Consider the following 23170-nt stretch of genomic DNA (forward strand, 5'->3'; position numbering starts at 1 on the left):
AAGTCAGCAGGAACTGTGAGGATGACTGGTATGATGGTTCAGAAATGGGCCTTTTTCATGACCTGGTCCTTTTTTTTTTTAAGCCACCGTTGTTTTACCACTCTAAGCTCTTTATGTGGCAGTGCTGATTTAGAGTTCATTAAAAGTTATTAGGTTCTGAATTTCTAATGTGTACGATAAGTAAAATGACAGATTGTGTTAAATATTACACACATAACTCATGCAGAGAATATTAATTTGTAGAGTAGATAGGTAAAAAAAACTAAAAACATTTGAACTTGTATCTTACGAGAGAAGACGTACAAGCTATGCAGAGAAGATTAAATCTATTGTGCATTTTAGATGTTTTCTTTTTTTATTAAAAATTTACTACGCTACTATAAGTACAGAGGAAGCGAGACCTCCTCGTTTGTAAAAATGTGGTCTGGCTGATTCAAGCATGAAATTTTAACACTTCTGCTTCAACAAGAAAGAAAGTCTTCAATGTTTATTGGTTCTATTAACGTGGTGAAAGAGAAGAAAGAGGCAAAGAAATGTTTCCTCAAGGCTCACAGGTGAACATTAAAGCAACACAAATTCATTATGAAACCTGAGTATTCCTAACAAGGACCAAAAAATAAATGAACATAAAAACGGTACAGTGTGACCCACAAATGAAATGGCCTCCAGGTACATAAACTACACACAGGTTATTGTGTTTTGATGTCCAAACACAAGTAATGCCAGGGTGAAAATGGATCTTTTAAGCTGAGAAAGTAGACCATGTCTGCGTGTGTGTATGTGTTCTTCTTGGCTGACTGAGCAGGATATTTTTTTCAATCCCTTGCGACATAAAAACACATCTAACTGACTCCCTTCTTTTGCTCCTGCTTCAGGCGAATTACTCTAGTCTACCTAAATACATTGCAGGTGAATGTAATATAATCAGCTCTTTCATATTTTCCTTAAGGAATTTGGAACATGAATATGATCAAAGCAGCACCAGCATTGTTTACACCGATTTCAATGTGTTTGTGTGCGAAGGACAAAAAAAAAAAAAAAAAAAAAAGAGTGGATGCCTATTATTCTTGAATGTTCTGTCTACATCCTTTGGGGAAACTGAATTGCAACACCTGATTGTCTTTGAGCCCGAGCATCAAGCCGAAAGCCAATTCTCCAGAGATGGATTCAAACTCCTTCACCCACTTCTTAAGTTTCCTTATTCTCATTTCATTTCCTTTTATCTCCTCTCTGAATCTTCTGGGTTCACTTCACTCCTCTCAATGCCTCCTTTCTTACAGCATCTTGTTTCCTCCAATCTGCTAGTTCCGTCTTACCCTCCTCCTATTACTCTTTTGTTATTTACTCTTCCTCTCCATCCATTGTTCCCCTATGTTCTCCTTTTTCCAGTTCCCCATCTATTCTTTCACCGTTCCTATCCGGAGTCCTTGCAGTCTGACTCCTGGTATAAAACAAAAATGCACCTGTAAACTCCTGGGTCGACTTCAATCGCTTTACCACTGCATAATGTTGTAAAAATCGCTCTGAACAGCCCTGGTTAATGATCCTTTGTGAAGTTTCCAATCATCTGTAGGTGACCGCAGCTGTTCTGTGTTATTCATCGTCAGGAGGGGAAAAATTTGATTTGCCTCACTCTGGAATAAAACTGCCTTTTATAAGACAGCTCAGGTTCTTTGAAAACTCCAGTCATGCTAAACCCATGTGTGCAGAAAGATTGCATTGTAGTTCTTCAGGAAAGTGTCAGCTACTCAGGCTGAAATGAGCGAAGCAGCATGCAGCCAGAACAGCCGTTGCCTAACTGCGCCCTTGGTTCATTCAGTTGGATTTCAATTCCACTTTCTTGCCACCGTCAGCGAGTGGATGTGTGTGAGTGAATGACTGAATGAATGAATGTGGCATGAAGCACTTTGGGGTCCTGTGAATGTGATGAAGTTAATTTAAAGGTGCAGCTCAGGTCATATCGAGCTATCGTTATTATGCTGCTACAGACCATTTAGCTCATCTGTGTTGGATGTCGGAGTCACTGGAGGGAGGCTAAATCGTCAACAGCATCCGTAACGCAGCTGTAGGATCTTGCATTGTTTTACAGCATGTAGCTCTGCGAGACACAGCGAGCTCGGTGGCTGTAAGTTGCTATAAAGGAGATGCAGGAAATTCTTTAAATAATTGCTTTTTTTTTTGTTTTTTTTTAGATTAACAAAGGAAAAATGTTGCCATCTAAAATCACTGATGGACATCTGCTTCATAGAGCTGTTCATAAATGTGACTTTATTCAAAACTTTAATTTATGGGATCCTACAGATTTGCCAGATTTGTTCTATCATCAGTATTATCAGACCCAATATTGATTCAAATCACAAGGGGAGGTTTAAAATAATTTCATTTTGTTAAAGGTTGTAGTTGGATACGACGTCTTGAGCTACCGTTATTATGCTGCTCCGAGCTGCTGTTATCCTGCTGGAGGATGAACTGATCACTTTTCTTCTGCTTCTGTCACCCAGTCACTCTCTTAGACAAAGCCATTGATCAGGCTGTGTCCAAATGCCAGCCTCGAGTTGTTCTTAACATTATTCAGCTGCTGCACATTCATATTGGGAATATGATATTTGTTTCTGATATCCTAAATTAAATTTTAGTTAAAAGGTGCTACAGCCTTTCTAAAATGTACTGCATGTACGATGACATGGATTGCAAACATCAAATAAAAAGCTAAAAATTGTTTGGCCTTCAAATTGTGGGTATAAATGAGCATAACGACGGAAGAATTATCTGCAGCCTTACATTCAGTGTATAGTTGCTCTTCTATCCTTTATCAAGCCGTTTTGTTAATTACATTGATTCTGTGACCAATTTAATGTTTTCATCTCTGTTTTTACATTCTAAAATGAACCACTTTTGCTAAAAAAAAAAAAATTTAACTACATACAATATGAATATACTATTTTTGTTTTTATTTTTGCATTTTATATGTTGTTGAATATTTTCTTGCTGATATTCATTGCGAAATATAAAAAAAAGCTCCATGGGGCTTCTGAAACCGTCACTAAAATCACCATGAGAGACTAAATATGCCAAGCTAGGTTACTAAGGTCGTTTACCTTGCTAATTACTGCGGTAATTACAATTTTTGTTTTTAATGGCAGCACATAACTCATCAGTCATAGGAGGGCTGTAACCTCATCTGCTCCGGTGTTGCTATCGTTTCATGGAACAAAATGTCTCCTCATTAAAACCTTGTCAACAACACAAGGAATGTTAATGTGTAAAAAACATGAAATAAAAAAACCCCCCAAAAAAACAGTTTGAACACCGACTCAGATGCAATTAGGATACAGAGCAGTAAACGCCCAGGGAATTGCCTTGTTTTAAAAAAATGGCCGGCTGGAGAAAACACCAGAGAGAGAGAGAGAGGAAAAAAAACTGATTGGCGAGACATCCCAAGTCTCGCTGTCCCAGCAGTTTGCTGTTTGTCCAACTGAGAGGCAGCTGCTCTGCAGCAACAGGAGATCTCCACAGTGGAGCAGAGCAGCTGCAGGGCACAGAATGTCGTGCAGAAACCCATCAAGGGACTCAACCCCTGTGGGACAGCCAACAAACACAGGCTACCTGAAATAACATACACCAATGCGATCTTACTTACAGTAGAAGGAGAATTACAAACAGCTGCATCCACTCATCCATCCATTTTCCACACCCGTTTATCCTTGCAGGGTCACAGAGGGGCTGGTGAAAACTTCCAGCGGTCATTGGGTGAAAGACGGTGTACACCCTGGACAGGTCACCAGTTCATCACAGCATATTAATGAAATATTGATAATATTATCATGGCTATAACTTTAAAACAAAGCTTATACAAATTTAGATTCTGATGCACCGGTCTATTCATGGAGTGTGACAGAATCTTATAATTACCCTATAATAACATGATATTATTAGGTAATTTGAGTCACTCTTGCGCACATTTTGCAGCAGTGGGCTGCAGGAGCTTCATGTGGCACCTGAGTTATGACGCTCGCGCTTCAAAATTTGTTAACATGTCAAGAGGATCTGTGGCAGCGTGGCGTCGCCGGAAATCACATTACCATCTCTCACCAGAGAAAGAGTTATGTAGAAAGGCTGGAGTGCGGTTTATTTAAAGTCATGCACCTTCATACACCACAGCAGTGCAAGGTGTGATGGAGGTTATACATATAAAAAGATAGGTGTTGCTCTGCTCTGACAGGAAAGTTGTCAACAGACAACTGTTGACAAAATGATTATTTTTATGTTTTCAGGATGTAAAACACTTTGAACTGCCATGCTGCTAAAATGTGGTTCACAAATAAAGATGATTGATTGAATATTCCAGCCTTTTAAATGAAAGGAAAGGTTCTGGAGAATTCCCCTCCATCAGTGCTCATTCCTAGCTGATTAACAGTGAGATGCAACTATAAAGCATTCCTGCAGTCTGAATCACATACAAATGGAAAAACGCCGCACCGACTTTACTTTTCGTTAAATCATCGGAAAAAGCTTAAAGCACACAAATGCTATGATGCAGAGTTATCTTGTTTTGTTTTTTGGAAATGGGGGTCTTTAAAATCTGTTTTTTTTTTCCACCCCCTTGAAACTGAAAATTGACTTTCAGGGCTGTGCAGGGTTTGGTTCCCACCTCCAGCGAGCATTGGGTGAAAGGCGTGTTCACCCTGGAGCCACCAACCCATTACAGGGGAATACAGAGACACACAGCACAAACAAGCATGGATTCACATTCATCTAAGGGTGATTTAGAGACCAACTAAACTAGTAGTCATGTTTTCGAAGTGTGGGAGGAATCCAGAGTCTCTGTAGAGAACCCATGCAAGCACAATATTACAGCTGCACAAGATATTGTGAATATCGCCACTGCAATACTGAAATTGCAAAGGACTTGGAGTGTATATTGTTGGCCAATGTATGTTACGAGGTCTGAAGTTGTATTTTTTTATTGCTATTGCAATGTTTAGCCAGTTGAACAGAGTCTCACAGTAGCAGAAGCTCACACACATAAATGACATTGTCAAAAATGTTAAAAGGTCACACAGAGTAGGAAGTAGGGAAAGAAAGAAACGGGCATAAAGCACACTTTAGAAAGTCATTTCAAGATTTTCTAATATTGTGCAGCATGTTAAGTTTAGCACATTAGCGAGGGCATTTCTGGGTAATTGAGAATGAACTTAAACTTATGTAGGAACTTAAAGCTGCTTTGCAAGAAAATGAAACCCTTCTCATGACTTCTGGAGTACATATATATATATATATATTTCTGCATATAAAATCTCACATTTAAAGTGAAGATTCAGATCAGAGTGGTTTCATCACGACTCGCACTCAGGAAAAGGAAAACTTTCAACTAAGTTTGTGAGAGATCCTGCTAAAAGGCAGGAAGGCAAAGTAAACCTTCTTGGCAGAGTGATCAGACTCTGGGAGGTCAAATGCTTAAGCATAAAACTGTTATGAGCAAAACTCTGTGTGTGTAAAACACACAATAAAACATCATCAGTGTAGCGTATAAAAATGGTTCAGGAGTACTTATAACAGGTTTATTTTATTTGATGCTAAAAAGGCGGTCACAGTAGTTTGACCCTTAGGGCCCATTGTGTTTTTAACAAAAATAGAAAAAAAAACAAAAAACGTTCACCCTTTAAATTTATTTGAAAGTGTCATCCTGTCCTCCAGCCTGCAACCATCGTCAGCCCTCTCCAGTTGAATTGGATCTGACCCTCTATAAAGACGTAAGAGGTGCGGTGAAAGATGGCTATTTAGGATATCCTTCACGCCAAAGACATTCAATATTAAGCACTTCTTTGAAAGTTGACGGCGCACAGAGGCTGCTGCAGGCATCAAATGGCAGAGAATGGCAGTGGGTGGAAAACTCATTTTAGATTATCTTTTCGAGGCAAAAGGCAAGTGTCTCCTCTGAGGAACAACTCCTGCTGAGTTTGTGGCTTGTAGTGCACAGCCCTGCATCTTACAGCTGCTTCGTTCTGGGAGATTATCCCACACAGAAAGCAGTGGTGAGCGGCAGTGGAACGGAGTAGGTTGAAGAGCTCAGGTGCTTCTTCAGACGACTCCCTGAATGCGAAGAAAATCTATGTCATTTAAATCTGGGTCAGGGCTAAGAGATTACTTTGTATGCTTACAATCATTCTAAGTGCTAAAGAGCTTTCTGCATCACCTCCATGTTTACCATTACGCCACCTCGCAATTTATAGCACTTTAGACATTTCAGTCATGCTGACATAATATGCTTTGACATTTCAGTCCAGTCTTATTCATCCCCTTATCCATGCTAAAATATTTAGGGGTCCATTTTATGGCCTTGGTAGCTACCATACTGTCATGTCAAAAAGAAAAGGAGGAATCTTGCACGTGCTTTGTGAAGGGTCATGGCAAAGTGGCAAAATACCAGTTGTTTCTCATCAGACCCTGAAATAGAGAAAAAATGTCAAAACTCCTTCAGGGATTTAAATATATTTTAGATTCATTCAACTATCTCTACAATTGTTTTTTATTTTAATGTTTAATTTAACATAGACCTTCTAACAATATTCCATACCACTCGTAAAATAGACCAGTTAGTGAGACACAGATTTCACGAGGACGCCGGTGTCCTCATGAAAGAGGATAAAACAAAAACTTGCACACCTTATATCAGCTCTTCAATATTTTTGATAGCATTTCAATTGAACTTTCCTTCAGGATCAATTGATGTTTTGGAATCAATACAAAACATCACCTGATGACAGGAGGATATTTCTTCTTTATTTCTTCTACACAAACTTGTTTTAATGCAAGTTGGTTTAGATTGGAAAACAAAAATTAATTGCTGCTCTCTGACTAGTGAGATCTCTTTTTGTAATACTGCAGTAAGGTGCTGATAAAGAATAACCTTAAGGCACATTGTGTTCATGCAACTTGTTACCGTGTTAGTAACAGCTGACTTGGCACTAGCCATCTAAATGATTCAGGAGTTTCTCCCTTGACCTCGTTGGTAACCTTGTTCAGTTCTGCATGTGACTTGTCTGTATGTAGCTGCAAGCTATGAGCTGTATAAACTCCCCTGCTGTCAGTAGGACTTTATCCAGAGAACGCCACGTTGCATGAAGCAAAGTTGATTGATTCGGAGGGACAAAACAGACACATGTGAAGCTGAAATATTTATTCGCTGATTAATATCAAAACCAAGACCAGGTGCTGGAGGTTGATCAGGGGCTGTTTTTTGGGCTGGCAAACAGGAAGCGGTGGACAGCAGCGAATCAATAAATACTCCTTAGGAACAAAACAGAAAGAGAAGTTGTGTCCAAACTCAATTTTCACTGACCCTGAAGCCGACTGAAGAGCCGACGCCGCTGATGCTAGCTGACAGACTGAGTGACAGAAACAAATTATGTCCAGTGAAGTCATTCATTTCTCCACTGGCACCAATCAAGAGTATAAAAAACCCACTTTACAATATAAGCTGAAGTCCAGAATGTTGTCTCGAGCACAGATGTCATCCCTCTCTAAGATTTTTACTCTAAAATCCTTTGAATGTGCTGAGACAGCTCCTGTTAGATGAGACCACATCATGAAAAATGTAAAAGAATATCTGCAACAGGTTTGGTGGATGAAAAAAATGCAATAACAGGTAGTCAAATTGAAATATAATATATACTATACATACTTTAAAAGGTTCAAAATATGTATAGACCTTCCATAGAAAATGTGAGAAAAAGATAGTTGTTGATGAAACACGGTGATTTTCTTCTTTTTTTTTTTTAAAGCAATTGCTATTGTCATAGCCATCCATCAAAAGCATCTTATAAGTGTAAATGAGGTTTCAGTTTAATTTTGGAAGCATTTTATACATTTTATAAAAATAGAACTTAATAGTTGGTGCAGACACTTCCTCTATTTCTTGATCAGATTTGCACACAACTGCAGAAAGGACTTGTGCAAACTCTTTCTTACAGATTTTTCAAGATCTTTCAGGTACTGAAGCCATCACTGGTCAACACAGTTTCAGCTCTGTAGCTTTTGGCCTCATATGACCCCACGGCCTTCTCCCATGCCTCCTCTGGATTATCCAGATGTCCATCGGATAGTTTGGAGTCTGACTGATTGAATGTGTGTCTCATACAGGTAACACATTAAAACAGGTGTAATTAATACAGGCAGTGAATGGAGGGTAAAAGGGATTCTTAAAGACAAACACACAGGTCTTTGACAACCAGTATTTGAGACAAATTTGAATCTGTATGTACAATTTTGACCCTATGTCGAGCAAAGAAGAATCGGCTCATATAGTTTTCTTACATCCAACATATAGCTGTAAAAAGGCATTGACATTTACCATTTTTTTTCACTCTAAAAAAAAACAGTGGTTAAAATTAATCATCAAAAACCTACATTACCAATAAAGCAATGATACTTGGTACTACTACCATACACAACAACTACTTATGACTAGTTCTGTCTATGGCACAGCCACCACTCTAAAAACAGGCCTAAAACTAATTGTCTGCAGCATTTCCAGCAGCCCCCAGAAGACAACTCTATGAAGGTGACTGTCTCAGACAGCCCTCCCAAAGCATTGCTGACAGAATTTAGCTGTGGGGCAGCATGGAGGAAAGCCTCTCCTCAGTGTTATACTGCAGCCTAAGGGCGATACACTGCAGAGTTTAGCTGCAGTGAGTGACAGTGGCAACCAAACAGAGTGTTGGTTTCCCTGTTGGACACACCGTGTGTGAAATCTGAAGAGGTGATCATGTAGCCTGCCACTGTGAGGAAATCACTCTGGCAAATGAAGAAATCTGAAACAGCATAACTTGTGTGCTCAATATAGCAAAAAACATGCACATCCCAGCATTTCGTTCTTATAGAGCGAATCTAGTGTATGGATTAACAGCCGGCTTGCTTTCATTGTATTTTACTTACACTTAAAAAGTGTCAAATTTTGTGCATTTTGTTTGTAATCCACTCTGCATATAAATGTGAGATACACTCCACAAATTGCTACTTGCACAGTCTCTGTGGTAGCGATTCTCCTGAGTGTGTTGCTGCGTGTTTATGCATGTGTGAATTCACAGGGTGGATAGCTACCGCCATGAGCACAGCCTCTACTTTAATGAAGCAGCGTGTTCGCCGCCCTTGGTCATCACAGAACTCAGAGGCATGTTTTGCATTTGTAACAAGTCACCTGCAGTATACATGGCTAATATGGACTACTAAATTGGAAACCATTAAAATAAGCTGGACTGATTGGATGTGCTTTTCCTTCAAAGAAGTTCAACAAGCTAATAACATGACCAGACTTGCACATAATGCGTTTATCAAGTCAGCTCTTATTATGGAGGAAATGTCAATAATGGAAACACCACTTCAATATGCAAGTATATGCAACCATTGGGCTTACATCCAATTAAAGACAGGTGATTAGAAAGTACTGCAGTGATTGATTTAGTTTGATTTAGATTGGAAGTGACCTCTGTTAATCCCCATACCCAGTTTCAATAAACAATTTGTCTCTTTGAATGGAAATAATCTGCAGATCCAATTAGATTTCCGATCCCTTAAAACTATGGTAGCTTTAATAAAGAAGTTGCATTCACACTTGTTTTCTCAAAGAGTTCTAACTAACCAGCTCTCGGCCTCCTTGTTTATTAAAATGTTCTGTATTATGATTTTGTGGTAGAAGGACCCAAACACAACAGAGGCAGCAAATTGTGAACTCAAAAATAAAACTTTCATAACTAAACTTAGCCACAGAAAATCCAAAGCCCCAGGGTATCAGTGGAACCAAAGATATGACCACTAGGTGACAAAAACAAAAAACATTTATACACTAAATGGGCATAAAATTATGAACACCAGACTGATAGTTTGCTGGTCAATTGTTGCTAAGCAGATCTTTTTAGCATTGGCTCCTGGCACCAAAATTTAAAGCAGTAGCATCACTCATGTCGTGTTATCTGCAAAGTGTAGCTTCAACGGATAAAAACATGTTTGTCCAACACATCTCAGAAATGGGATGTGGGGAATTTGGAAGAAAAACAAAAGTCATTGTAGTAATCCTCAGATCTCACTTTGACAGTTTCTGCTCTGTGACAGGATGAATTATGCTGCTGAAAGAGGCCAGAGCCATCAGGGAATACTGTTTCCATGAAAACGATTCACATGATCTGTAACGATACTTTGTTGGATGTCGCAATGGCATCCATGCGGATAGCAGGACTTCTTCAAATTTCAAGGTTTTTGATATGTGTAGTGGGTGTAATGAAGCTAAAATTGCATTTGAAAACATTAATTTCTTCGTAATTATTTGCCAATTACAGTTGTCAGTTTGACGTTACAGCACCGACAGCCTGAATCCAAGCGACATGGCGAGCAAGAAGTTTCCGTTCCAACATACTGAGCAGGTGCGATCAACCAGGCGACAAGGACAAATGTGGATTCTGGCAGTTTGTGACACAATATGGTGATGATTAACTTGTGGGTGTTAAATGAAGCCAGTAAGAAAAATTTACTTTTTCCAGTCACAGAAAATCTGCCCCAGAATTCAACTCAGTAAAAGCGGCTTTGACTGAACGTGAGCTAAAGGTGAGAAAATGAGAAATCATGAACTTATTTAATATCTTTAGGTTGCTGTTGACACATAAGAGATTAGTACAATTATTATTGACATGTATATTTGATAAAAAAAATATCTATACTTTTGTGTAGGACATGTTACATTTGTTTCATGTAAATTTTTCTGGCTCACTTTTTGATAAACATTACAAGGTTTGTGGATTTGTTAAAATATTTCCCCTTCATGTTGTGACTTCAATGATTTTAATGGCATTCGAGTGGAAAACTGAGGCTGTCAACTGGTTTTCAAAAAGCACTTAACTCTCTGTTCTCCAGGGGCCTACAATTTGGTAACAGCCTCTTAGCACCGTTGTAAACAGATTTATTTATAATGGAAAAATGAAAACAGGCGGAAAAGTCTATCCATAATTTTCCAGCTTACATAATAAGCAGGTGGCATGAAAAATAAACAAATACCATTAAACAGAGTCGTACAACACCAAAGTCAAAACAAAAATGTATTATATGATTTTTTTTTTCTTACTGAGTCATACTTTTTATACTTTGGATTTATTCTGGATGATAGACTAAATTATAAGGAATTTGAGTGGCTTAAAGAAAACTGGCACAAGCCAAGTTCTCACCATTTCATAATCTGACAGGTTTAAAATAAAAATTAGAACCAACATTGACTGTGTTTGAAAAACCAATTTGCACACAATCTGCTTTCTTGTTTGTGTGTTTCTTTTTTTTTGGACTTAAGAGGGATTTCATATTTATGTTTATGGATTTATTGATCAAAGAAAAGCTGCATGTTCTGACCGATTTGGCTCACAGATTAAATGAAATCTTTCATGTTGGGTTCCTGGAGTTTTATCTTTTTCATGTATTTTAGTTTGAGCTCTAATTTCCACTCTCATTCAGAATATTGTGTATCTCAAGGGAAAAAATGAGTCTACAATTTGCAATTATAATATTCAGTCTGATGTCAACAATTCAATACTGCTGTAATCTAAAATGCATAGTTTGACTGTCAGCCCCAAAAAGCGTGATTGGTCTGAAATTATTAGTAAACTGAAAACATGAAACCAATGGTGAAGAAAGACAAGAATCATTGGCAGTTACTGTACATTGGAAATATGTAAATATTGGGGGAAAAAAAAACTTAAATGTTGGTATAACTGCTGTAGAGAACATCATAAATAAAAAAAAAGTATACATCCTAAATTAATTACCCACTTGACATATTTTAAATACAGGATAAATGCAATATAGCAGGCTGCTAGAGGAAGTGAGAAAAGAAGCAACAAGAGAAACTTTGTTTTTAATTGTTTCTTGCACAAACAATTCGAAACAAAGGGCTGATATAAAAATATAACATCCAAAATCAAATATCCCCTTCTTGCTGTTTACATATAGCTATCACAAAAACAGGAAGCTCAGGATAGATCTGTAAAAAAATGTGGTACTTCACGAGAAGTAGACACAAACAATATTAGCAGTAATAGTTTTGATGAGAACATACATGAAATAGGCCAAAGGACGGAATCAAACATTCACAGCTTTTTTCCTTTTTTTTATTTTGTACAAGCTACAAAACAGCAACTTGACCAAGCCTTCTTCTACTGGAAGATATAAAAGTAACTAGTTTTAAATTAACCATGGATATTATGTCATAAGTTATAAAATAAATCATGATCTGCTGATTAACTTTTTGCTGTAGCCTATGGAAAGTATTTTAACATACGTTTGTAATGTTTAATGTTGGTGTTGTGCAGGATGTTGCTTTAACAAACAAAAAGAAGAGTTTTATGCCCTGCTGGTGGCTGATAGTAAAACTTCAACCAATATAAATGCTAACATTAAAAGATTTAAGGCCTGTTGATCTAAACATAGAAAACGAACGGTGCTTCTTGGAAAATATAAATTAATATGCAGCTGCTACACTCTTCTTTATATCATTCTGCTAATAATTACTCTTTAAATGTTGACAAAGCAATATTAAACTATTTTAAGCTGTTCCCTAAATTGAAGCTGCAATTGCCAGAAAGCCCGTCCAACTAAATATCATATTTACTATTCAATACATAGCAGTAATTTTTCTCCTCAAGCTATTAAATTAGTAATTTTCTATAAAGCAGACATCACCATCTGCTACAATAATCCACTTTTATCCCCACCTAATGGTGCATTTTCTGAGAAAGCTCGATGCCTTTGTGATTCTTGAAAGCAGATCACAGAAAAGGTAGAGAGTGCAGCCAGATTTAGACAGATTTTAAAACACATTCAGTGTTTATGATTTTATTTTGGACTATCAGATGCCTGAGGTGTAACATCAGCCCATGTCATTTCATGCATGATTGGCCTGTTTGCAGACACTGATTGCTCTGTGGAAAGCAGCTTGAATCTCATCACAGAGAAGCATCCCCCATCATTAATATTGACGCTTGTTGAAAAAGTCCAAAATCAACGAAGAAGAGGTGCCAACAGTTTAACACTCCTGTGATAAACTACAATTAATATCTCAGTTGCTGAAATTTAAAAATATAAAATGTGTCGTTAAATTTTGCCAAGTGAGATTAGCCTCCTAAATTGTATGGGAAAATGATTTCAGGATATCAGGCTTGCTCAGTTTTGCTTATCCAAAATGCAAATGTCAATTTAAAAAGCAATTTTCTTTTACAGCATGGGTAGTTCTACCAGATTGATTCAAAGAACTGGAATTGAATTGTTAGGTCCCTAAAGGGTCACAGAAAAACAGATGTGTCTGTGGCTTTTTTCGCAGACAGATATGCAAATAAAAATTAAGCTCCTCTGCCTTCTCCCAGTGCTCCCAGTACTAAATGCAGAAATACATTACTCGGTCAGAAACCATCCATCAGTCAGGAGGAGTGTCCTAGCGCTGTCAATCATTCATGTGTGCACACTGCTCACACTTTCCTCTTTTCTCTCTGCCAGGCTACAGTGTCTTTCCATCAGCAGAGTTATGAATGCAAAGTCTAGTCAGCATAGCCACCGACAACGAAGAATAAATGGTGTTCCTGAAGCAGCAAGTTGATTCTCCACCATTAGCAGATTGAGCAACGCATACATTAGGATGATTGACAGTGCCAAGAAGACCTTCCTCTTGGCTCTGATTGGACCAGCAGAGCATTTTCGTAGATTGCTGTAGCAGATCAGGGAGGAGTAGGAAGGGCTTGATTTTTCACAGATTGTCTCAAACGATACTGTCACAACATGTTGACAGATTTCACAAATATGTTTTAAAAAACTGATTTTTTTAAAAATATCAGTTACATGGTGTAGCTGTAACAACACCCAGCCCAACACAGGTGTGATCCCCCTATGCTTTGTTTCATTTATAGATATATTATACAATATCAAATTAAAATTACAATATTTTTTTTACTCAAATTCATTTGTAAATTTTTGAAAATTACCTCCATCTTAGGGACACAGTACATACTGTGCATTCAAATATACTTCAAGTGAAGAGAGCTGCAACAAACTCTTGAGATTTGTATAAAATAGGTGTTGGAAGAATTACAGTTCAGTGCCCTTTAATTAAACTCTTCAAAAAGTCTTTTAAAAGAACAACAAAAGAAACAGTCAACATTTGACTGCAGACATCGATCCACAATCTCCTGGGTGAGAGATCTGCCCTAAAGTTGTTCATACACAATGAACAATCCTTCTTTCAATTTCGCTGACTTCCTGAAACTTCCTGGCAGACAGACTTGAAGGCAAGCCTTTCCCACTGCAACATGATTGAAACATTCTGTACCCTCAATAGGCATTTCAATAGGAAGGTTGTGTTTCTTTACATAAAGAAAAATGAGACCACATGAGGACACTTCCAAACTAAATTCATCTGATCTGGTATTTAAAAATTGCTATTTAGTACTTAAACTCTTATTTGCGCAATTAATAAGCAGAGGGAGTCAAAGTATTTCACTCACAATGGGAACACTGTTGCTCATTCTGTCATTAAAGTCCTAGTCAAAGTAAACCCATATTGCAGCAGAAATTTATCAAGCTTCATCCGTGCCTTGTTATGGAGCTGACTGTCAGTTTTTCTATGCAATGACTAACAGTGGACAAAAGTTTTTGGTTAAATGCAAAACACACACGCAGTTTAGAAAAATGTTTGGGTTTTTTTTTCCTCAGAGACCAAGCCTGATGAAAATCAGTATAAGAAGTAGCAGCAGCCTTGTTAAAACAAAGGACAGCACAAATAAAACCCAAAAACCACTTGGTTCATTAAGTAACCATTTAACATTCACAGGCAAATTTATGAAGTCGTTTGTGAGAACTACAGTTATCCGTTCTTCAATGTTGTTTTATGTTGAGGGTCTGCTTTATTTTAATTTGGCTAGTCTGAGAAAATCTCAATTGCCTAAAAACGCTACTGCATATACTGCTGCTGTGGTACTATGAAAGTGTTTTGCAATGTCTTGTATTTTATAGCGCCATAATCTTTACTAATTAATTTATGCTGAACACGTCCAGTAGTCTCTCTGCGGCAGCTGAATGTTCTGCTTGAACTGCTCAGCAACAGGTAAGACTAGTTTACATCCGTCCTGGACAGGAGGACATTTTTGCCACATATGTTCATCCATGCATGATTGCTGTGCAAGCAAAACAGATAAACCTGTAAAAAAAAATTGTATACCTCCATGAAGACAGAAAATAATAGGAGTTGTAACTTCTAAAGGGATCCTAATTTCATTTTTTATAAGAAAGGGGGATGGTGGTGGTGGTGTTGGAGAGTGTTGGGGCAGCTGAAACTATAATCTCACCTCAGGCAATAAAAAGGTTAGAGGTCTGGTTGCACGTGCAAAACAGCAACAAAAATCAGGAGGAGATTAAACTGCCTGTTGAATTCCCCCTTGGTGCTTTAAATGTGCTGCACTTTAGAGAAAAACGCATAAGCGCATGCTAATTTTGTCACCTGCCAACACCTGTAAGCGCCGCTGAAGCATAACTTAAACTCTGCAAGCTGCCATCTGAGACTGACAGAGATGCAAGCGCATGGAGAAGGTCCAACAAAGTCATCTGGCTTCAATCTGCACAAAAGTGACACTTTCGGAATTGTGAATGTCACACCTCCCTGCGTTTGACAGATCAAAGACGAACGTAAAGGTGGATTCATTGCAAATTTATGACAACTTTCTTGCCACTCTGCTTTGAAAGTTGGTGATGTGAGCGTGGATGGAGGGGAGGTGGGGAGAGGTTTGAAACCTTCAGTGGGACTCAGGCAACTTTTAATGTAATATTCAACAAACCAGCAGCTTCTGGCTATCCTTGTGGATCTGTGTTTCATTGCTACCTCTGGTGTACCCCTAAACTATATTATATCAGAATATCCTCAGGAATCTGTAGTACAGCTGGGAGAGAAAAAAAAAAAACAAACAAAAGAAGATGTGTTTTTTTTTCTCCTCCCAAAGTACCTGTGTTACACACAGGTACTTTAGTCGGTTTAGGTCATGGCAGCCTAAACTGACTAATGTCAGGGTGTTAACAGAAACTGAATTGCTCATGCAACAATACAGAGATTCCATAAGGAGGCGGGAGCATCAACAGCAGCTCTCACACCACTGGCATGAATCTTTGATGGCACGGGAAACTTACACCGAGACTCACACACAGAGCCTCAGACGCCTACAGCGCACACTCCTCTTCCTCATAAGACTGTCATAACAGATCAACCAGCATTGACTCACAGAAAGACTTCTAAAAATAAAATGTGTGGTTGGCAGGATGGAGAGGAGCTGAAAACTGATCCAACAAGTCATAACACTGGGAAAATAATTGTTACCAGAAATTAATCATTTTTGAATGAATTATCTTGATCATGGACATCGCACGTGTCCAGAAACGTAGAAACAAACACCTGTGGATGTGCTAAAATGTGCACAGCTCTGAGGGCTAAATGTTCTCTGAAGCAACAAGGGAAGGCGTCACCTGTCCAAGACAACAGATACAGTAAAGGAGAGTCAAGGGATCCGGTTTCTGATTAAACCGATTTTCTGTTCAACATCGACTCGTACCTCTACAAGACAACAACAGAGTCCCCTGGTTCCTGTTGGTCTTTGAAATTCTGAAGAGTAACATACACAGCCTCATAAGTGACTTGTAAAAATAATATCACCTTTCTTCAGTGAATTATTTTTAAGCTAAAAGGACAAATATTTTTTGAAATGCTAAAAATATGATATGGAAAAACAATCCAAGGCAAGAAGAATTTATTCACCAAAAGAAATATTTGTCACTGAAAAGAACAAAGCAATTCAAGAACGAGGAGTCTTTTTTTTTACCCAGCTTCTAGATTAGAAACTACATTTCTACATAAAAAAAGAAACAAATAAAGAGTATCTTTTGACATTTTACTGCCAGACCGATAAGATGATTAATGAAGAACTATCGACTGTAAACCTGGCACACTTTTATGGTTTACACTATAAATCATTTATACTATATGGGCAGTTGCTCAGGGCGGCATCAGAAAGCGGTGGGGAAGGCAACCAAGAACTAGAAAAGAAATACATCTCATATGTCAGTGGTCTCCTGAACACGTTTGCTACTATATGCAAGTATAGCAAGTGTGTAAAAATGTTTATATTTCACCCCAAATTCATTCTATTTAACTATGTACATTTGTTTTTCTTGATTTGTATATTGTATTTTATTTTGGTGGAGAAGCTTTTATTTTCTTATTTTCTGTTTCCACATCACATCCTGTGTGTGTTCAAGCTGCCTGGTGTGTATTAAATGTTGAAAATGTTCTAAAATGTATGTTTGTTAAACTCACATCTTGTACATTGTTGTTAAACTGATTTTATGTTTGGCGCAGCACTGTATTGGGTTTTTAATTCCCACCTTAGTGACATTTATCAAGTTTTACTGCACCAATGTGATTATTGTTGTTCTTGTGACTGTCTAAGAGGTGTTTGTGGGGAAGCCAGAGCCCAAGAACTGCTGTGCTGAAAATATTCTTGTTTTGAACAGAATAAAGCTGCCCTGTTGGCTGCAATACTCCCATGGTCCTCGTGTGCTGGTTTCTTTAGGCCATTACATGCAACGCAACAGATGAGTGAGATGAAGTCGGCTACATATGCGTGTGTAGTGGAATAAGTTTTTCTTAGTTGCTATTGAGTACTGGGAGACTACAGTACTCAATAGTACTGCTGCAAGTCTTTAGAATATGAACATAATATATTAAAGGACAGCATAATTAGAACCACCATGTCATTGCTGTACAATTACAAATACAGATGCACATGTAATGTATTAATGGAACAATCATTCAGCATCTGAAAATCCCTCTGACGAGCATTGTTTTGGTGAGCATAAGTTAAGGCAGTCACTTAAATACATTTGTTCTGCTCCTACGTCAACATGATAAGGCTGCAGTCGAGCCTTTTTGTATCAGTAACAGAGCATAAACACGTCAGCCGCTGGCTGCTAATGTAATCTGGTACCGGCTCCAATGGCCGAGTGAAGTAGAGGAGAAGAGTGAGGCGAGCACTCATAAAGCTAAATTTACTCCAACGCTTTGACCCCAACATCCATACAAATTTTGTTAGACCTTCTGAACTGCTCGGTGAGCCATCAGCCTGCAATTAACTATGCGAATGATCAGCGAGTTTTTATCGTAGCAAGATCTCTGGGGAGTGATGCAAAAGAAGAAGGACTGAGGTAGAGAATTCGTTAGGCTAATGCATGTTTAAAGTAAAGATACATGAGAACTTTTAGGTTATTTTTTCATATCCTCGCATCTTTGCGTCTCCTTTCATTTAGCAAAGTGTTTCTGATTTCATGGAAATAAACTTTCCAAAATGGTAACAGAGTACAAACAGCTGGAATAATGTAAAGTTCTAAGTTGAGTACTTCTGTGTTTTTGAGAACCTGCATATGAATAATAATAATAATAAAAAAATAAAGTTTGCTAAAACATTTTAAAATGCAAATTATTTTTTGAACCCACGTCAAGGAGAATTAGACAGATTCAAAAAGGAAAATTACAGAGCAACCCAGTACTTGAAGGGTGTCCCTAATAAAGTGGTCGGTGAGTGCTTCATAGTCAATTGTCTCAGTACACACAGTGCAGTTTTTTTCAAGTTTTAACCTTTAAACATTTGGCTTAAAGAATGCTTTATAGCTACACAACTGTTTCTGTAGAAAATAAAATAAAAACTTGTAAAGAAAAAGAAAAAAAAAAAGAAAAACCCTACAAAGATATAACTTAGCATGTCTGCTGTCTGTTTCTTTTCACTGCTGTATTGCTTTCAAACTGAACCCAACCTGAACAATTAGATATCTACCAATATTTAATTTAGATGTACCTCTCAGAGGCGTCTGTTCGATCAATGTCCGTTCATATTGTCTGTGAAACTGCTGCTCAAAGAATCACCTGTTAAATCCTTTGCAGCACTGTTAAAACGGATTCTTTTATGTGAAGTTTCAGCATTTTAAATCGTCACATTTCCAACTAATTAAGTGATGAAAGAATAATACTGACAAAAACGGGCAAAAAGAAGGTCTCGAGCATTGTTGTACTAGAAACACATAATTTGCTGCTCAAATGAACCAAGTCACTGAAGTGTAGCAATCTCTGTGCTTGTAAGGTGGCCTCTGCATGGAAAGGATGTTTCTCTCCTAAGAGTATTAACTGAGTCTTGACACTGTTTTACTTCTGATTGAGAATCAGTTCCCAGCAAGCTAATCTGAAACAAAAAAAAAAAAAAAAAAATCCTGGATAAACAAAGTTTCTCTGCTTCTTATCTTTCCCATGAATGACTTTATGATGATGGAGTATTAGAGAAGAAACCTCGCCCCAGAGAACGGGAGCTTTCATCCCCTTGCCGTTGCCACAGCGGGCATCTCTTCACTGAAATCTACGTTCAGTTAGAGTATTGTGTCCTATTTAGTGGTCCATACAAGAAGAGTCTGTCCCACTTCCTATTTTGTGTTGACTCGTCGCTGTGCTGATCTGAGGAGGGGAGTAATTAAACATGAAGGACCCAGGAGGAAGCGCCATGCCTGCCTATGTATAACTGAAACAATTTAGCAATGTGCAATATCATTTTCTGACAACAGTAAACAGACCAGTTTGAGCTCTTGTTTGGGTCCCAGAAAGCTATTCTGCTTGACAACTGAACTGACCTAGTCTGATTTCTGAATTTAGATAAGAAAATTGGTCAGAGACTGCTGCAAATGGGCCAGTGATGCAATCACAAACAGTCCTTTAAAGTAGGACACTAACCAATGGATTTGATTCTTCAGTTAGTTTTGATGCTCTACTGGTCAAAGTGCAGCAGAATTAACACAACAACAGGTCACTGGAAATGCAATCTCAAACAGGACACAGCAAAAAATTTAGTTCTGAATTCAAAATGTGTTTTCCTAACAAACGGCTGCAAAAAGTGTTTTCACAGAGGGAGATAAAAATGTAGTTTTACATGCATCTCAGTGCGAACCAGGATGATCTCAAGTCAATTTGCCCAGGTTCATTTTGCTAATCTTAGTCAAGCCAGAGCTCAGGATTGTCCAAGTGGAGAAACTGGACAGTATATGGTGAACAACACATACAGTATCAGTGTCACTGGGAGACGGATGAGCAAGAAACGCAGCCAACACACTTTGTACCAAAGAGAAAACGACTTTGACAAGAGCTGCACAGGCAAGTACAAAATGCAAGTAGTAAAAAAAAAAAAAAAAAGATGATTTTTTTTTAGGAAAAAATAAACATGAAAAACTGTATAAATAAGGCTGCAAACATTTTTAAGAAAATGTTTAATTGTGACACTGCTGCTAAAAAATTCACACACAAATGTTCCTAACACTTTATCATTACACAATGTTCCACCACTCTCCGTGAGCTACAGCATCCCAGCTGCTAAAAAAAACCAGAGCAACAGGAGACGGTCCAACTGGCAAAACATAATATTAAAATGCACAGTGTGATTGCCTGTTACAAACTGTAGCATCCTACCAAATACTGAATCCAACTCATCCTTTGCTGTATTGCACATAATGATATAGTGATGACAGCTCAAATTCAATATTTTGTGAAATTCTACGCATTTCGTTTTCACCCCGAGTCAAAAGAAAAACAGATGGTGGCGACTGCCACCGTCAACCTTTCCAGGATCAATTCGTACCCGCTTTAACAAGTAATTTTCCTCCTTCTAGTCATAACCTACGGGTAAGGGAAATGTGAGTGGGAGTCTCCAGTAAATAATAAATACCAGATGGCATTTGCTTTGAGTTAGTTTGGCGTGACCAGTGGTAATATGTCATGTTTAATAACATCTTTTAGTGGGCTTTGGACCAAATGCAAAATAAACAGAAAAAAGTATGCAACGCAACATTTTCAGAAAACAATGTACAATTTAAATAAGTTATAGGTGAGATTTGGTACTTTATAATTAGAGAAAATACTGAAGTTCGTGGGTTCAAGTACATTTGAATACAGGATGGATATTCCTTAAGGGATCTGCGGCAGCCATTCTTTCAGTGGTCGTAATGTTACGCCTCATTAGTATGGTTTTCCAGCTGGTAAAATTTTTCCCTATCATTCCAAATATCATGCAAGACCACCTTATACTTGCTTGCCTTCAGATGGAAATGCAAAAATGAGTTAAATCATTATGCTGATTTCCACTTCAGTCAGCAGAGGGGCAAAGTTTCTCCAAGCAGGTAACATTTTAATTTAAAGCATCATTTTGGACAAATTGGACTTTTTTTTTTTCTAGATTTCAGTCCTATATACGATCATCGGCTGGATTTTTCAGAAAAGGGGAAAGGGTAATTGGATGCATTTCCACATCCTTTTAAAAATGTCTGCGGGGGATCATTAACTCACATTACTATGAAGCACTTTTAGGGATATCTGGGCTCTATTGGGACAGTTCTGCTGCAGCCTCTTAAAAATCCCACTTCACACTGTCTTCGTAAATTAAGTGATATGAGGGTGTACATATGCTGCAGCCTACAACAGATGCCAGAGTGACTGTTGACATTTAACCGGCTTCTTAATACAAGTGTAAAAATTAACCTGAGTAGCTCTATAGTAGAAGCTGGAGAAGAAGAAAAAAATCGCAAAGTTTCACCTTTAAGATGCGAGAACAAACCAAAGTTGAGTTGTTTTTCCACTGCCTTTTAACGTGAATCTAAATGTCGATTAAAAACTGCTGGCCTCTTTGAAACACCTCCATCTGTATACCAGAGCTGCTTCTGACCCGCTCAGACCCTCAGCGGAACACCACTGACCTTTGATGTGCTCGTTCACGACGCTCTCCAGACGCTCCAAGCGCTCCATAATCCTCAGCGTTTCACCTTTGCCGTCCTCCTCCAACTTTCTGTCCGTCTCCCCGCCGCCACCGCCGCCGATCTCCGCAACTTTTCCCCCGGTGTTGGCCACGTAGTTGGTGATCCAGCCGACGTACAGCAGGCACACGATGTTGGTCATGCCGCTCAGGATCACGCACGTCGACACCAAAGTTTTAGTTCTCCTTGTGCACAACATCGCGACATCCCTCCACGGGCTCCCTGCGCGCCGGCAGGTGGATTGAGCGGAACACGCACTCGGGATAAATGTGTCCAAAACGCGCAGCTCAGCTCGTCTCCGCTCTCTGCTGCGTTGACAGAGAGCTCCAAATGCGTTCGGCGGCCGTAATGAAAGTCATCTGACTATATGATTCAGAGGAGAGCCCACGCTGCGCAGCCGGAGAGCCACGCTGCGCTCAGCCGCTGCAAAGATGTGAAACACAAGCCAGCAAATCCCCCCCTGTTGCCTCCCGTCGGGCCAATCGCAGCAGAGGAGGCGGGATCTGCTGGCCTCTGCCGGTCCCCCCCTCACAGCTGGAGCGCACAGATGAAGGCACAGGGGGAGGAGGGTAATGTATGGACGCAGAAATGCAATCGACCCGGGCAGATACGGAACTGCTGGATGCAGTTCAGACAGAGTCCGGTGAGTGGGATTAAAGGTAACAGGTGGCTTGTGGAAAGCGCAAAAGTACAGGAACATCTCATTGCATGAGAATATTGTAGAAAGGTTCAATAGTTTCTCTCTTTTACATATTCACTACTGTTGGTCTGAATAGTGGTATGTTACAGTCAATGGGAAGCAAAAAATGTAATTATTAGGATCAATAAAATAGAAATGTGAAGGTAATGTGCTCTCCGTGTTATAACCAATACAATCACAGGGAGACAGTCATCTTCATCGTGCAGGCATAAGGAGAGTAAGCAAAACAATGTCATTGCTAAAGAAAGCTGGCCCGTCATAGAGCACGGCAATGGAAAGTTGAGTGGAAGGAAAATGTGGTGTAAAAAAAAAGGAGTGCAAGCAACAAAGAGTATAGCAGCCTTGACACGATTGTGTAACAAAGTTCTTTGTGGGAAAGATTCACTTGGTGCATTCTGGAGCAGGAGTGCTTCAAGACCCGACTAACACAAGTATTTTTCACCAGACATTGTTATTTAGGAAGACTAAAACAAGTAAAATATTTTTTGAATGACAAATGAATGTACAGAATTTACTTAAAATTGTTTACCTTTTTTTAGACTGGTTCTCCACCAATAGCTACTAAGTTTG

General features: G+C 38.7%; 1 protein-coding gene across 2 annotated transcripts in view; it reads right to left on the bottom strand.

The window, feature by feature from the left end:
- Positions 1-22337, bottom strand: part of galnt18a (UDP-N-acetyl-alpha-D-galactosamine:polypeptide N-acetylgalactosaminyltransferase 18a) — a 133878-nt gene extending 111541 nt beyond the window's left edge. For both annotated transcript variants that reach the window (XM_088006409.1, XM_088006410.1), the window contains exon 1: positions 21844-22337. In XM_088006409.1, the coding sequence (XP_087862535.1) occupies positions 21844-22099 (256 nt within the window). In that variant the 5' untranslated portion in view covers positions 22100-22337. The remainder of the gene's footprint in view (positions 1-21843) is intronic.
- Between the last annotated feature and the right edge of the window lie 833 nt (positions 22338-23170).

The sequence above is a fragment of the Poecilia mexicana genome, unplaced genomic scaffold (genome assembly GCF_051168715.1).
Source record: "Poecilia mexicana isolate PSO_F unplaced genomic scaffold, ASM5116871v1 scaffold_6, whole genome shotgun sequence".
Lineage (NCBI taxonomy): Eukaryota > Metazoa > Chordata > Actinopteri > Cyprinodontiformes > Poeciliidae > Poecilia > Poecilia mexicana.